The 14,957-nt window shown below is 42.9% G+C and overlaps 1 protein-coding gene across 4 annotated transcripts in view; it reads right to left on the bottom strand.

Annotated features, from left to right (window-relative positions):
* The window catches only part of MITF (melanocyte inducing transcription factor), a 223,718-nt gene extending 220,413 nt beyond the window's left edge, over nucleotides 1-3,305 (bottom strand). For all 4 annotated transcript variants that reach the window (XM_005547589.4, XM_005547591.3, XM_005547590.4 and 1 more), the window contains exon 1: nucleotides 3,064-3,305. In XM_005547589.4, coding sequence (XP_005547646.1) covers nucleotides 3,064-3,167 — 104 coding nt within the window. In that variant the 5' untranslated portion in view covers nucleotides 3,168-3,305. The remainder of the gene's footprint in view (nucleotides 1-3,063) is intronic.
* Between the last annotated feature and the right edge of the window lie 11,652 nt (nucleotides 3,306-14,957).

Below are 14,957 nucleotides of genomic sequence, written 5' to 3'. Positions count from 1 at the left end.
CAACATCTGCTAACATTTCCTGAGCACTTACTATGTGCCAGGCACCATGCCAATATTTTCCCACAGTCAATGTCACACTTAATGTTCTTAAGACTCCTGGAGGCAGGCACCTACTGGTTGGTGGAGGAGTGAGGACTGGGGCTGTCCGGGCAAAGGATGGTCAAGGCAAGTGCAATATACAAATGCCCAGTGGTGGAAGGGCCTGGGGTATTCCAAAAACAGTGAGGAGATCAGCCTGGCTGCAGCAGAGGGAGGTAGGAGGCAAGCAACAAGAGAGAAGGTCAGGGCTGACATCTTAAGAACCTGGAATTTTACTGGGAGAAACTAGGAGCCATTGGCAGGTTCTGAGCAGAGAATGACAGGATCTGACTTGATGTTTAACACAGGGTTGCTTGACCTCAGCACTATTAACAATTTGGGACCTGATAATCCTTTGTTGTGGGGGCTGTCCTGTGCACTGTAAGATGTTTAGCAGCATCCCTGGCCTCCACCTACTAGAGATGGATAATGATCCCTTCCATTGTAACAATCACAAATGTCTCCAGACACTGTCAAATGACCCCTGGGGGCAAAATCACCTCCAATTGAGAACCAGTTTTAACAGGAACATTGTGGCTACTGTACTGAAAATTCACTAAATGTGGACATTGCAGTTTAAAAGACTACTGCAATAATCCAGGCAAGGGCTGATGGTGGCTTGGACCAAAGTAGTAGCAAAGGAGTTGGTAGCGGGCAGATTCTGGACATATTTTCAACTCTAACTACTCTGGACAATCCAGAGAAGACAGTTGATAGGCAGAACGGCTACAGCAGTCTTAACATACCAATTTCAACTTTTTCCAACAAAGACTTATAAGAAGTGAGGTGCCCCAGCAAAGACATAAGACAAAAAGCAATGAGAGAGAAGGCCCTGAACAATGTGTAGCCCTTTTAAGTCACACAACAGATGTCGACGACAATACCTTAGACAACTGTGGAAAACAGTATAGAGAAATGTTGCCAACTCCATATATTTATTCACAGATTTTATTTAACTGGTTTATTTCAAAGAGCATGTGTGTGCTCCATATACAAGTTTTACAACAACTTTTTTAATTTAGCCTTCCTTTCCCTGCTGGTTCAGGCCCACACCTGTTTCTAGCATTAACGTGTGAAGCCATTTCTTCCCACATACCCACATTTTTCCTTACACGTCCCTGCTAGCTAGCTACTGAGGACGTTCACCCTTACAAGTCTTTTTTGCTGACTCTGAAAAAGAACAGGCCCAAATCGTCCAACATGAGTTTCACGGCACTCATTTGGGTTTTTCCAGATGGTATTTTCCTCGCTCTCTCAAACTGATTTAATGTTATGTATCAGCTACCATCAGAAATGTTCCAAACAGTCCGGTTAATTTATTTCTTTCAGGATTCCACACACACACTCATTCCCTCATTCTGGCCGTGTAAGCATTTGCTTATAGAAGCAAAAGCAGAGACTGCCCAGTAAAACACTGGTCCCTTCAGCCGAATGCAGATAAAGCCCTGATGAGCATAACCAACAATACCCTTCACACAATATTACTCAAAACCCCCAGCCCCCAACACACACAATCTATGCTCACACACAAAACAGCCATTATGAGGAAAAACCACCAACTAAAGGCTGGTTTTATACGTCGAACTGCTTAGGCGGTTTCCTTCCAATCTGCCATGAAGCATCTACAAAGAGGCTTCTCCAGCAATGGCAGTCAGTAGGTCCGCTGTTCCCAGATTTTCTTCCCCAACTGGGATAAAGAGTCCTGCCACAGCCCTGAAGGAAATAAACCTGGTTGCACTTTCCACTAGAAAAAGAATCAGCCCAGTGCTCGCCAGAGGCCAAGATTACACCACCTGGCTCCTCATTCAGTTGCCCTGCTCCACTCACCCTCATTTCAGGACCCTCTCCCACTCTGCCGGCCAGGCCCATTCACCCAGGCTCCACCCACAGCGAAGGGCAGGGCAGCAAGGTACAGCCGGGTGCAGAAGTCCTGCTGGATCCTTCCAATGATAGCCTTATCCCAGCTCACAGCTTAGAGGGGTGTAAATAAACCCTTCTCTGCTATTCCAGCCTCCACTGACCATGTCCCTTTTAGTAACCACCGTAAATGAGAAGTACGAGGTGTCCAGAGTGCCAGCCGGACAGACAGAACGGAAGACACCCAATTCATTTCGACAGACAAGTGGGAATGGAGGCAGCAAAAAGGGTGGCTCAAAGGAAGTGGGCACTAGAGGGGATGGGGTATCACAGCAGTGGATGTCTTCACTCCTCTCCTGAAAAGTTTTTGAAGTCCCCAGCGAATTAAACACGTGTCTCTGCCAAGCGGGGTACACTCCCAGTAACCCCCAAGACCAAGGCTCATTTCCCCTCTGCAGTGAAGGCCTGGATTTGAATGGGATTTCCAGGGAGTTTAACTTAGACTAGGGGACACGCCCACCGCTGCCCTGGCCCCTCCCGCGCCCGCTTGCAGCGGTCTGGAGGTGAGAGGCGAAGCCCAGAGAAACCTCACCTGCAGGATCCCAGGGACTAATTTCCCCACAGGGACCGGGCTCCCAAGAGGTGACTCCAAGCTAACTAATTGCTTCCCTCCAATGTCGCATCCTAACCCACCCAAAGCTTCCCTCTCCGAGCCCTCAACCCGCTGGGATCTTCAGAAAGGGGGTTCACTAGAACTTTCTCCCCCATCCCACCGGGACAGCGTCCCGGCCCGGCGCTCCTCCTCCCCCACATCGCGCCAGATCGTTCCCCAGCCCCCACTCAGTCTCAGCAGCTGGCATCCCCAGCCGAGGGTCCCCGCGCCTGGACGCTTCGTCTCCGACGACCCACAGCGCCCTCCGAAGTGCGCTCCATCCGAGCCTCCTAAAGGCGCACTTGGGCCGAGCGGGCGCGGCCCCCAACTGCGGGGGGCAGTTCGCCCTCTGCCCCGGGGCAAGGGCACTGGGTCCTTGTCCCAGAGCTCCCGCGATCCGCTCTCCTCGCCCCAGAGTGGCAGACGCAGTGGCCCCCAGCCGCCTGCTGCGCCTCTGTCCAGCTGTCACCACTCACCTGCTCTTCAGCGGTTGACTTTTGAGTTCGTAATAGGTTTTGGGCTCTTCATGAAACTCCTCCCCGACTTCGAAATCCGGCACGATCCCCGATTCCGACTGCATGGCTCCTGCTTCCCGTCCTTCCACTACTGGAAAGTGAGAATAGAGCCCGGGGGCGGACGGAAGGTAGCTGGGCCTGGGTCCCTCGAGCCGTGCGCCCCCGCGCAGCGCCGAGCTCTGCCCGCTCGCCGGCTCGCGGCCGCCCGCCCCAGCGCGGGGAGTTTACACTCCTACCCGGGCGGGAGGGGCCGGCGGCCGAGCGCCGCCTGGGATCTGTAGTTCGGCCCTGGTGGGGCATTCCCAGCTCGCCTGTGGAGCATCTACCACTAAAACTACAGCTCCCAGAAGGCTAAGCGGGGGGAGCGGCAACGTGGTGGACACCGCTAGTGCAACTCCTGTTTGGATTCATTGTCAATGTCAGCAGCTCCTCTCCCTCCTCTCTCCCCACTTGCTTCAAGGGTACAGAATTGGCTACTTAATATGAATAAGAACGGACACAGACTGCTCTTCTACCGTCACTCCCACCTCTCAGCTCAGACATCTGCGAGGGCACGCCGAGTGCTTATTTTAAAAATAAGATAGTCAAGGGTTTTGGCACGAGAAAGTTTTAGCATTCGAGCCTGTCTTAAAATAAAAGGACTTCCTATCAGCCCGCATGCTTCCCTGGGCTGCTGCGACACATCAACTTGTCCTCGGATTGGAACAACGAGGAAGAACTTTCCTTCGCTTTGTAATGAAAACGTTATTGGAGAAATTGTTCTTGTGCGTTCCTTTTCTAAAGTCTGGACTTTTACAATACTATTCATCAGTTGAATGGCTCTTTCCCCTTTATCCAAGTAGCCACTTCTAATCTAAAGCAGCAACTGAAAGATTCGGTTAATTTAAAAAGGCACAAAGTTACAGACAGCGTCGTTGCTCTCTGCTTTTAATTACTCAGTTGACTGGGAGTTCAAATGAGGTTTTTCCTAGCATTTCAGCACTGAAGATGTACAAGTGTCGACTCCTTCCCGAGCTTCCCGGAATTCACTTCGGGAAGAGAATTTTAAAACTCTCTGTTGTGGCTCATTTGTACTTCTAGTTCCTTTCCTCTGATTAGCTCCAGTAGGACGTGTTCCTTCTTTTTAAAAGTGTTTTGAGGCATCAGGGAGGCAGTATAGAGTTACAGTGGCATTTAAAGGTATAAGACTCAGAGTTGAAATCCCCAGCCCTTCTAAGAAGAGCTGTGCAATCCTGAGAATGTCACTTGGTTCCTAGAAGCCTCCATTTCTTCATCCATAAAAGAAGAGATTGGCAAACCAGTTTTAGAAGATGTTGCAAGGTCAAATGTAAGAGAAAGTGATTTGCAATCTATAAAAACCCTTCTCAGTGGTCATTCTTTAATAGGTCTTGAAGTTTTTCCTTTCAGATTAACATCTCATCTTGGTGTTTGGCCTTTTAGAATTAATAAACAAAATGACTGTCCTAGGAGAAAACTCTAAAGAGGCTACAGTGACAACTGGGCACCTTCCAGGAGTTACCCCTTTGCATGTCTTGCCTCCCACTGAAACATTTTAATTTCACATCAGAAAAGATCTCCAGTAAGATGGATCGATGTTAGGGCTGGAGTTCTCAAAGAGATTTGGAAAAAGTGCAGAAGGCACACTAGGTTGCAGTAGCAATTACCAATTTTTCAGAATAACAATTGATCCCCAACATACGACTTTTAGGCCCTTCCCTGGAACCATTAAAATAAGTCAGAATACCTGAGAACACACATAGGAAAGTGGGAGTTTTGTGCTCATAAAAGTGGGATCCTAGATTCCTTAATACATGGACTGCTGGAAATTAGCTGTCAAAAGCAAACAAAGAAAACTTGTTTCCTTCATGTTCTCTGGCAGAGAAAGAAGAAAGATCAAACATGAAGAAAACATGCAGTCTAGACTTCTAATCTCATCTGGGCTCTCAATTATCAGTGCTTGGAATATGGGAGGAGGGGTTGTCATAATAACTTACGGATGTTACAGACATTTAAGGGGTATGGGCCAGAGACACTAAACATCTTGCACAATAACAAACTTTCTTGTCCAAATTTCAGTGGTATGTATCCCCATTGAGAAACACTGGAGGCTGCCTAATCTTTGGGCTCACCAGAAGTTTTTTAATCTGAGGGAAGCTATGGATCCTCTTCTTAGAAAATACAGATAGAAACAAAACTGTGCATAATTTTGTTCAACTGACCCATTGAAGGCTATCACAGACTTTATGTTACAACTGCAGTTTATAACTTCTTTAGATCTGCAATGAAACAGTCTACCCATCACTTATTACATCAAATAGTGACCTTCCAGACCCAAGGGACTGACCTCAAAGGAAAAAAAAATCAGGAAAACCAAGACCCCTGAATTCATCTCCAACTAAGTAAACCCGGAAGAGAGATCTCCGGGATGCAGACTTCTGAGCTGAGGTTGTCCTGAGGTTCACACAGATAGCTGTTATTTTTTTCTCCTATACATTTTCTTCTGGTCTCATCCTACTCCTTGTTCAGGAAAACTTTTCTATTACACATGGCTGGGTTATCCATTACAATGCAGTCTGCTACCCAGTGCATTCTGATTCCTTTAAGACTGGACAGGGGACCTTGACATGACTAGAAGTCTTCCTTAGGACTTCTCTGCTAGGGCAATAGGAGAAGACTGTTTGCTTTTAAAGCCTGGTGCTAGAAGGAAGAAAATCTGGAGCTACTTACCCATGGCCACTTAGGGAAGCTAATCTGAAATGGAAGAGAATGAGATAAGATCAACAAAAGAATCAGAGACAAGCAAAGATAAAAAATAAAAAGTATGACAACATTGTTTCACTTCCTTGTTCCAACCATACCTGAAGTCAGATATCCTTGAACTTTTTAGATATATCAACAAAAAAAATTCCTTTTTGCTAGAACTATTTTTTTTGTCACTTGCAACCACAAGAGCTTTGCGTAATCACCATAAAAAATATTTCACTCCTTTAAATGGATGATTTTCTGTGGATTGCTATACCATTAATCCACATAACCAAAAGCTGGTCACCTGATAGATGTCCCCTGTAATCCCTCTTCATTAATGAGTTGAGCCCTAGGATTAGGTACCACTTTGAAAAATAGATGATAACAGTCATTAGATCCATACATTTAAACTAAATGTATTAAATGTATTAAATCTATTAAAGGTACAAAAGCAATGACTACAGATTATAATTGTCAGTAATATTACATGTATTTATGTAATACATTACTTTTTACATACACTTGTCACATGCATCTCTTATTTGAGCTCACAAAAATCCTTCAGAGATGGATAGGCAAGGGTTCCCAATTTACTGCATACTAAATATGTGCAAGGTATGGGTATGGCAATGTGCTAGGTACCTGGAGTACAAAAATATATTTGACTTCCTCCCTGCCCTCATGAGGTTTACAGTCCACGAGTTAAGTCAAGGCTTGTAACACAATGAGAAACCACACATAAAGCAGCAATGCTAAGCAGCAGATACCCGGTGTATGATTTGTACTCTCATATCCTCTTAGCTCAACAGCTATTTTTGGTGCACCCACTCTGTGCCAGGCACATTGTGCCCTAGGTATGGGGAAATAGCAATGATGACACATATGTGGTCCCTGCATATAGGACATGGTCCTTGACTTTTTAGGAATAGAAATGGGCAGGATTTAATGGATAACAAGAGCGATAAATAAATACAAGGGTCTAAGAAAAGAGCAATCACTGAGGGTAGGAATGTTAAGACTTCTGGAGGAGATGTGACTAAGCTACATCTTTAAAAAAAAAAAAAATCTAGGGTATATGAAAACTGAATGTAATCAAGCCCCTAGATTTAACCACCAATTCACAGGAAAAAAAAATGCGAGAGAGGAACTTGTCAATAACATCACAAAAATAGAATCAGACAACACAGAGATTTAGAAATTCTGTAAGACATTGAGAAATTCTTCAAAAAGTAAATAGCATGAAATAAAGGGGAAGGAAGAACTGGTAAAGGTTTTAGAAGATGTAAGAGACACATTAGGCATGTGAATTATATCTCAATAAAAAAATAAATTAGAGGCTAGCCTCGGGGCTCATTCCTATAATCCCAGCACTTTGGGAGGCCAAGGTGGGAGAACTGCTTGAACCCAGGAGTTTGAGACCAGCCTGGGCAATACAGAGAGACTTCATATCTACTAAAAATTATAAGTAAGTAGACAGGAAAAAACAGACATGTCACTGAAATACCTTATGTGGACTTTATTTGGACCCTGATTCAAACAAACCAATTGTAAAAATTCATTCTGGGCCGGGCGCGGTGGCTCACGCCTGTAATCCCAGCACTCTGGGAGGCTGAGGCAGGCGGATCACGAGGTCAGGAGATCGAGACCATCCTGGGTAACACGGTGAAACCCTGTCTCTACTAAAAAATACAAAATAAATTAGCCGGATGTGGTGGCGGGCGCCTGTAGTCCCAGCTACTCGGAAGGCTGAGGCAGGGGAATGGCGTGAACCCAGGAGGCGGAGCTTGCAGTAAACAGAAATAGCGCCACTGCACTCCAGCCTGGGTGACAGAGCGAGACTCCGTCTCAAAAAAAAAAAAAAAAAAAAAAAAAAAAAAAAAAAAAATTCATTCCGGGGAAAACTAGGAGAGTTTGAACATGGGCTGGAATTGAATGATATTTTAAAATTATTGTTAATTTGTATTAGGCATGATAAGAGTGTTATGCTTATCTCATTTTTATACTCTGTTAGAAATACATATAAAGTATTTATGGGTGAGATGATATGATGTCTTGGAGCTGCCATAAAATACTCCATCTCCTCTCCCTCTGTCCCCAAAAAGGCATGGGAAAGGAAAGATGAAATGTAAATGGTAAAATGTTGAAGCCAGGTGACAGGTTATGGGAATTCACTGTACTATTCTCTCTACTTTAGTGTCAGCTTGAAAATTTTCATGATCAAACGTTTTTTAAAAAATAAAGTAAGAAAAGAGAGAGGAAACTATCACAACAGTTTATTAAATGGGTTGCAATTTCTGATGAAATTAGATTAAAAAGCATGTCATTCAAAAAGAGAAAATGGACATGATGAAGATACAGAAGCAGGATTGTGTCTGATATGTTTGGAAATAAAGAGCCAGCAGAAACTAACTAGGGTGTATTTCAGCAGAAGGGAATCTTCAAAAGTCTACTGAGTAGCTCACCAAACCTAAGGAAAGGCAGCAGACTCTAGCTTATAAGCCATGAAACTGGGAACAACTCCAAAATCTATGCCATAGAACTGGTCTAGTGAAGGCACACCCACACCACTACACCTCCCACCACTATTGTGTCACTAAACATCATAGCTTGCACCTCCAATACTGCACACAGGACACTGTCAAAATGCTGCTACCACCATCCACCACCAAAATGGATTCGGCAAAGTCCTGGCTACTTCACCTGCTTATCTTCCAATCCAGTTGGTGGTTCTAGGTTTTGTGCCCAAGCCCTAACTGCAAAAGATGCTAGCTATCCAAAACTCTTTCTCTATTTTAGAGACTATAAAATTAAAAAAAAAAAAACAAAAAACCTATTTTGCAGCCTCCCTGGCAGGAATATTCAGTCATGTGTCCAAAAACCCAAAAATCTTCCCATTCCCCACCCTTCTTAAACACAATTCAACTTTTGTTTCTGTTATTTGAAATACATTGTAATGAGCACAGGAGTGAACAGTAAGGAGGCTATCCAGTTATCTAAAAAGAGGGTGAGATAGGTATACATGAAGAAAAATATAAATAACAGGAAAATACCAATGAAACAGGATGATGGGGTTGGGGAGAGGAGATGATCAACAGCGCAGTTTGCTGCACCTGCTTTCTATGTGTGCCAGGGCAGTGGGATAAATGCCAAGGCATGGGCCCTGCTCCCCAAAAATAATTTAAGCTACACAAAGTTTAGACACGAAACATGTCAAATAGGAAGGTAATTAATTTTCAAGGCATAAATCTGTTTAATGGATTTTTAGGGTCTTTTAACTTTTTGGATTATAGATTTCTCTGACACTCTGTTGAAAGCTGCAGACCTCCTAACCGGAAAAAAAAAAAAAAAAAAAAAAAAAGAAGTGCACAATAGAAATTTCATTTGCAAGTTCAGAGGCACCAAGAACCACCCTGTGGTCTACTGTGGCTCCTCCTGGAGTCTGTGGATCATGAACTGCTAACTTCTAAATATATTATTCTTGAAATATGTGTACTTTTCTAGAGCCACTGCAGAGGGCAAGGGGGCAAGGGAAGAGTGTTATATTGTGCGAATCAGGAGAGGAAGGTGTCGTGCCCTTCTCAAAGTGTCATCCATGAGCCATGTCCATGAGAATCACCTAGGGTGCCCATTAAAATGCAGAGTTCCAAACCCAGAGCTAGAACTATTAAATCAGAATCGCCAAGGGGTGGGGATGAAAAATCTGCATTTTTAGCAAGCTGCCCAGCTAGTTCTTATGCATGTAGGAATTTTAGAACCACCGCTTTAAGGGATGACATCGAACCAGGCTGAATGAAATCACAACAAAAATGAGAAGAAGACAATTTGAAAACAATCCAATGTGAACTTTGAAGAGCTTGGATCTGAATATAAAAGGCCATATAAAGGAAAGGACTGGCTGTGCTCTGCAAGGTGACTTAAACGAGTTAGAAATGATGTTCTGATAGGTCTCAAGAGTAACTCATTGCAATGGAGCAACTGTGAAGAGTCAACAGGGTTCAGAAGTCAGCGCTGAGCTTGAGGGTGGCTTTACCTTGTTTAAAACAAATCAGTGCCTTTGTAGCTCATGAGTCCCAGCCCGGCAGATGGCAAGAGATGGTTGTCTCCCCAGAGCTACTAAGGCAGGAGCGAAAGAGGTGTTGGACCCTGATGTAGACTTAGAGACTCCAAACCTAACACTGAGCAGTAACTCAGTGGTACTGAGGCTCATGCTTTTAATTCTTATTCCAAAGTGTCTCACAGGATTGGAGCAAGAAGGAGAACACAAAATATTTCATGACATAATGTAACAAAAGAAGGAATATAAACTTCAAAGTGAGCATTGCTGCTTCTCTGTCGTCCTTTACACAGCTACCAAAGCAACATTACTTGCTTTTATGTAAAATATTCTGAATAAACTTATTTTTATACTAGAAAAGTAATAATATTTATTATTTAAAAATTAGAAAATGCAGATAAGTAAAGAGGAAAAAAGCACTCGTAATCCTACTATTCAGATATTTATACCTAGTCATATGTAATTCAGTATGTTCATATATATGTATAGATATACAAAGAAATATTCAAAAGGAGATCACACTGAATATACAGTGTTGTCACTGACTTTTCCCTGTCTTGAATTTATTATGTGCTTTTCCTTGTCTACAAATTTATTTTACTATTTTTAGAATATATAATATTTTCCACTATATACATTTACTAGAATTTATTTTTTTAATCTCTGCAATGTTGGACCTTCATTTCATTTCCAAGATTTCACTCTTATAGGTAAAGATAGCATCGCTATTTTCCTAGTAGCTAAGTCCCATTCACATTAATTTCCTAGAAATTGAATTGCTGGGCCAAAAAGCACTTCTGTTTTTGAAACTTTTGTGAAGAGGTATCTTTCTAGAATACATATCTCACCTTCCCCTTTCCCTGATTGAAACCTTTCAGGATTCCCATTGCTAAAGAGTAAAGGCCAAGCTATTTAACCCTGGATACCCAACTCTCCATGTCCTGGGTCCACCCACCCTCCCTTCATCCTCTCAGATCACCCCCTGAGTTTCATATTAAGCAACTGCAATAACCCCAAACTGCTTCAAGTTCTCAGAATTTGCCAGCCTGTTTTTCTCTTCCCCTTTGGCCTAAAGCAATTATTTAGACTAAAAACTCAATCAGGCCTGGCACAGTGGCTCACGCCTATAATCCCAGCACTTGGGGAGGCTGAGGTGGGCAGATTGCCTGAGCTCAGGAGTTCGAGACCACACTGGGTAACATGGTAAAACCCTGTCTCTACTAAAATACAAAAAATTAGCTGGGTGTGGTGGCGCACACCTGTAGTCCTAGCTACTTGGGAGGCTGAGCACAACGATCACTTCAGCCCTGGAGGCAGAGGTTGTGGTGAGCCGAGATCGTGCCTCTGCACTTCAGCTTGGGCTACAGAGTGAGACTCCATCTCAAAAGACAGAGAGAGAGAGAGACAGAGAGAGAAAAAACCCAATCAGGTGTTACCTTCTTCAGGAAGCCTTGCCCAACTCTACCAACCTTCACCAGATCCCCAGGTTGGTTTTGGACCCCATTCCTAGATCCTTCACATACACTGTCTGTAATACACTGGATTATAATTATCTACATAACTTTTCATACACATCCACCAGCACCATCACACACATACCCAGTATACCCCTACCCTTGCCCAGACTGTGAGCTCCTACAGGGATGGGACCATGCCCATGATAGATACTCAGTAACTGTCTATTGAATGAGGGAATAAATTAGCTGTAAGTAAAAGAAAAAATGTTTTCTAGCAAAGTCACATTGGCTCCTTTCAGTAATAACAAAGATAACGCACATGACAATGGGATTTTGACTAGGTTTTCCATAGTGTTCATGTGTAACAAATAGGCAAATATTGATTGAACAAAATAACTAACTGCTTCATCACTAGGGCTGTATCCTAGCCTGAATTGATTTATCAGAGCAGAATTTAGCCTGTGTCCCAGTGGCATTCCTGATAAGGAGCTGAGATCTTTCAAACAACAGGCAAACATGTTAAGACTTGCTGCTGGGTGATTTGGATAAATATGCTGAAAAGTAACTGAAAGAAGCATATTTAGCACTTATTAAGGTTACTGAAATAAGAAGCACAATAAGCCAAGATGCAGATACACTTCCTGTGGTGAAGTTTACAGGGATAAACCTCAAGGGATTTGACTTTCCCTTCCATGTTAATGCAAAATGTTGTCTGAAAGTTTTAAACGATAAGCATTCATTAATTCGGCTACAGATGAAAATACATTCATCTCAATTTTCCGCTGGAACCCGGTAAGGAATAGGTGCTCAATGTACTGCTATTGAATTGACTTGCCAGAGTAATGTGTTAAAATAGCAAGATTCAGGGGTTAAAGGTCAAGAAGTTAGAAACACAACACCTAGGGACAAATGAAGAAGGAAAGTTACCCAGGACCTTACCTCTTAGAGATGAATTAGAGTGGACACCAGTAGACGGTCAGAGGACTAATGAGTTAATACATGTAAGGTGCGTAGAACAGTGTTTGACACATAACCAGCATCATCCAAGATTTTTGCAAAATAAATAAATCTATCTGTATTTTTTATTCATTTAAAAAAATATCTGTTTAGTACTTACATGGTACTAAACATACTGGTGCCAGTCACATACTGAGAAAGACTAGTTAACGGACCCAGCTAAGGATTTTTAAAGTTTTTCCAGTTTAGGGCCAGGCACAGTGGCTCATGCCTGTAATCCCAGAACTTTGGGAGGCCGAGGGGGATGGCTCACCTGAGGTCAGGAGTTCGAGACCAGCCTGGCCAACATGGTGAAACCCCGTCTCTACTAAAACTACAAAAAATTAGCAGGGCGTGGAGGCGGGCACCTGCAATCCCAGCTACTAGGGAGGCTGAGGCAGGACAATAGCTTGAACCCGGAGACAGAAGTTGCAGTGAGCCGAGATCACGCCACTGCACTCCAGCCTGGGCGACACAGTGAAAATCTGTCTCAAAAACAATATAAATAAATAAATAAATAAATAAATAAATAAATAAATAAATAAAAAAGTTTAGTTTAGGCAAAAATAGAGTTTTTAAAGGTATACCAATAGTCTGGCCTCCTTTTCTGCAACAGAAGGGTCCTGGCTCCACCATTTATTGGCTGTATGACCTTGGGCAAGATATCTAACTCACCCTAATTCTCTATTTTTTAATTTGTAAAAACAGGTTAATAGAACCACATTAGTTGTTGTGAGTACTAAATAAAGACATAAATGTAATTGTCTGGAACATATGAGAACTTTGGCTAATTTTATATTATTTTTAGAGAAATGAATACTTCCTTTTTCTCATGTCATTTTTCTTTTAGTTTATTATTTTGAAATGACCTTTCCTTGAAAATTATGAAATATATCACACTTAAGGAAAACTGCATAAAACATAAATGTATTCTTTTACAAATAATGATCCTTGCCCACTCACAACTTCCTTTCTCCAAGAGATAACCACTTTTATAGTAATCATTCCTTTTTTTGCTTTTAAGTTTTAACACTTAAGTGTGCCTCCCTAACCAATATAGTTCATTTTTCCCTATTTTTAGATCTTCTTCTATAAATGAAATTGTGGTAGTCAGTTTCCACAATGGCTCCAATGATCCTGGCCTACCGCCTATTATTTTTCCACATTGAATCAGGGCTAGTCTGTGTGACCAGCTTCAAATGCTAGGTCATAAAAAGTTATTGAGGTTTCTTTCTAGTTCTTTCCATGTGTTTACTCCAGCAAGGACCAGTAGAAAGGTCAAGCGGTCCTGTGAAGAGGCCCATGTGGATAGGAACTGATCCCTCCCACCAACATCCTGCACCATCTTGCCAGCCTTGTGACTGAGTGACCACAGAAGGGGATCCTCCAGCCCTAGTCAAGCCTTCAGATGTCTGCAGCCCAGATGACATTTGGCTGTAGGCTCATGAGCAACCCTGAGCCAGATTCGCTCCAAACCACTCCCAAATATCTGACCCACAGAAACTATGAATAATAAATGATTTTTGTTGTATCAAGCCAAGAAACTTTAGAATAATTTGTTATGCAGCAACAGATAACTATCCAGGAGTTATACTGTATAAATTCTTTCGTATCTTTATTCTTTTACTCAACTTTCTTTAAAAAGATTCACCCATGAAACCGTACATAGGTTAGTTTATTTACTTTCATTACCATATAGCATCCCATTGTATGGATATGTTTTGGCTTAATTTTCATAATCATTTCTGTATGCAGAGGAAATTCTTAACCTGTAGGGCTGGAAAAGCCATACTTTTTTATTTGTGGGGCAGATCTATGCAGATGTGGGAGGGAGAGAGGGATAAATGGCTTTGGATCACCTTTGAGGCCAAATATGCCATCAGTATTTTAATAATTCAAGTATCTTGAATCACCAAAACAATAATGTTTGGAATGATGCTTACGTCTTTCCACTGCCAACATAGTTGGCATTCTGAGTGACAGCCTCACTAGTCCTTACATATGGTCCAGAATAGTCACTGGGCTTCACTCTCTTTCAAATAGAAATCAGAAGAGGGTTTCGGGTGGAGATACACACTCTCTTCCGGGATAGATTTTCCTCTGACTGATTAAATTAACGCGAACATACTGAATGCTGCAGACTTAGAAAGTCATGTTTTCTTTACATTTGAGCTGTTCAGTAAAGCAGGAGTTCTGAGTAACTTCAGTCCACAACCAACTGGACAGCTCAGCTCTTTGCGTTCTGTGGCTGTTTTGGTATCACACAGATTAAGAAAATGGGACTGCAAATCAGTTACCTGGTGAAAACAATATTAAGAATAAGAATTCCGGCCGGGCGCGGTGGCTCAAGCCTGTAATCCCAGCACTATGGGAGGCCGAGACGGGCGGATCACGAGGTCAGGAGATCGAGACCATCCTGGCTAACCCGGTAAAACCCCGTCTCTACTAAAAAAAATACAAAAAACTAGCCGGGCGAGGTGGCGGGCGCCTGTAGTCCCAGCTACTCTGGAGGCTGAGGCAGGAGAATGGCATAAACCCGGGAGGCGGAGCTTGCAGTGAGCTGAGATCGCGCCACTGCACTCCAGCCTGGGCGACAGAGCGAG

This window comes from Macaca fascicularis, chromosome 2, assembly GCF_037993035.2.
Source record: "Macaca fascicularis isolate 582-1 chromosome 2, T2T-MFA8v1.1".
Lineage (NCBI taxonomy): Eukaryota > Metazoa > Chordata > Mammalia > Primates > Cercopithecidae > Macaca > Macaca fascicularis.
This window is presented reverse-complemented; position numbering and strand designations above follow the sequence as displayed.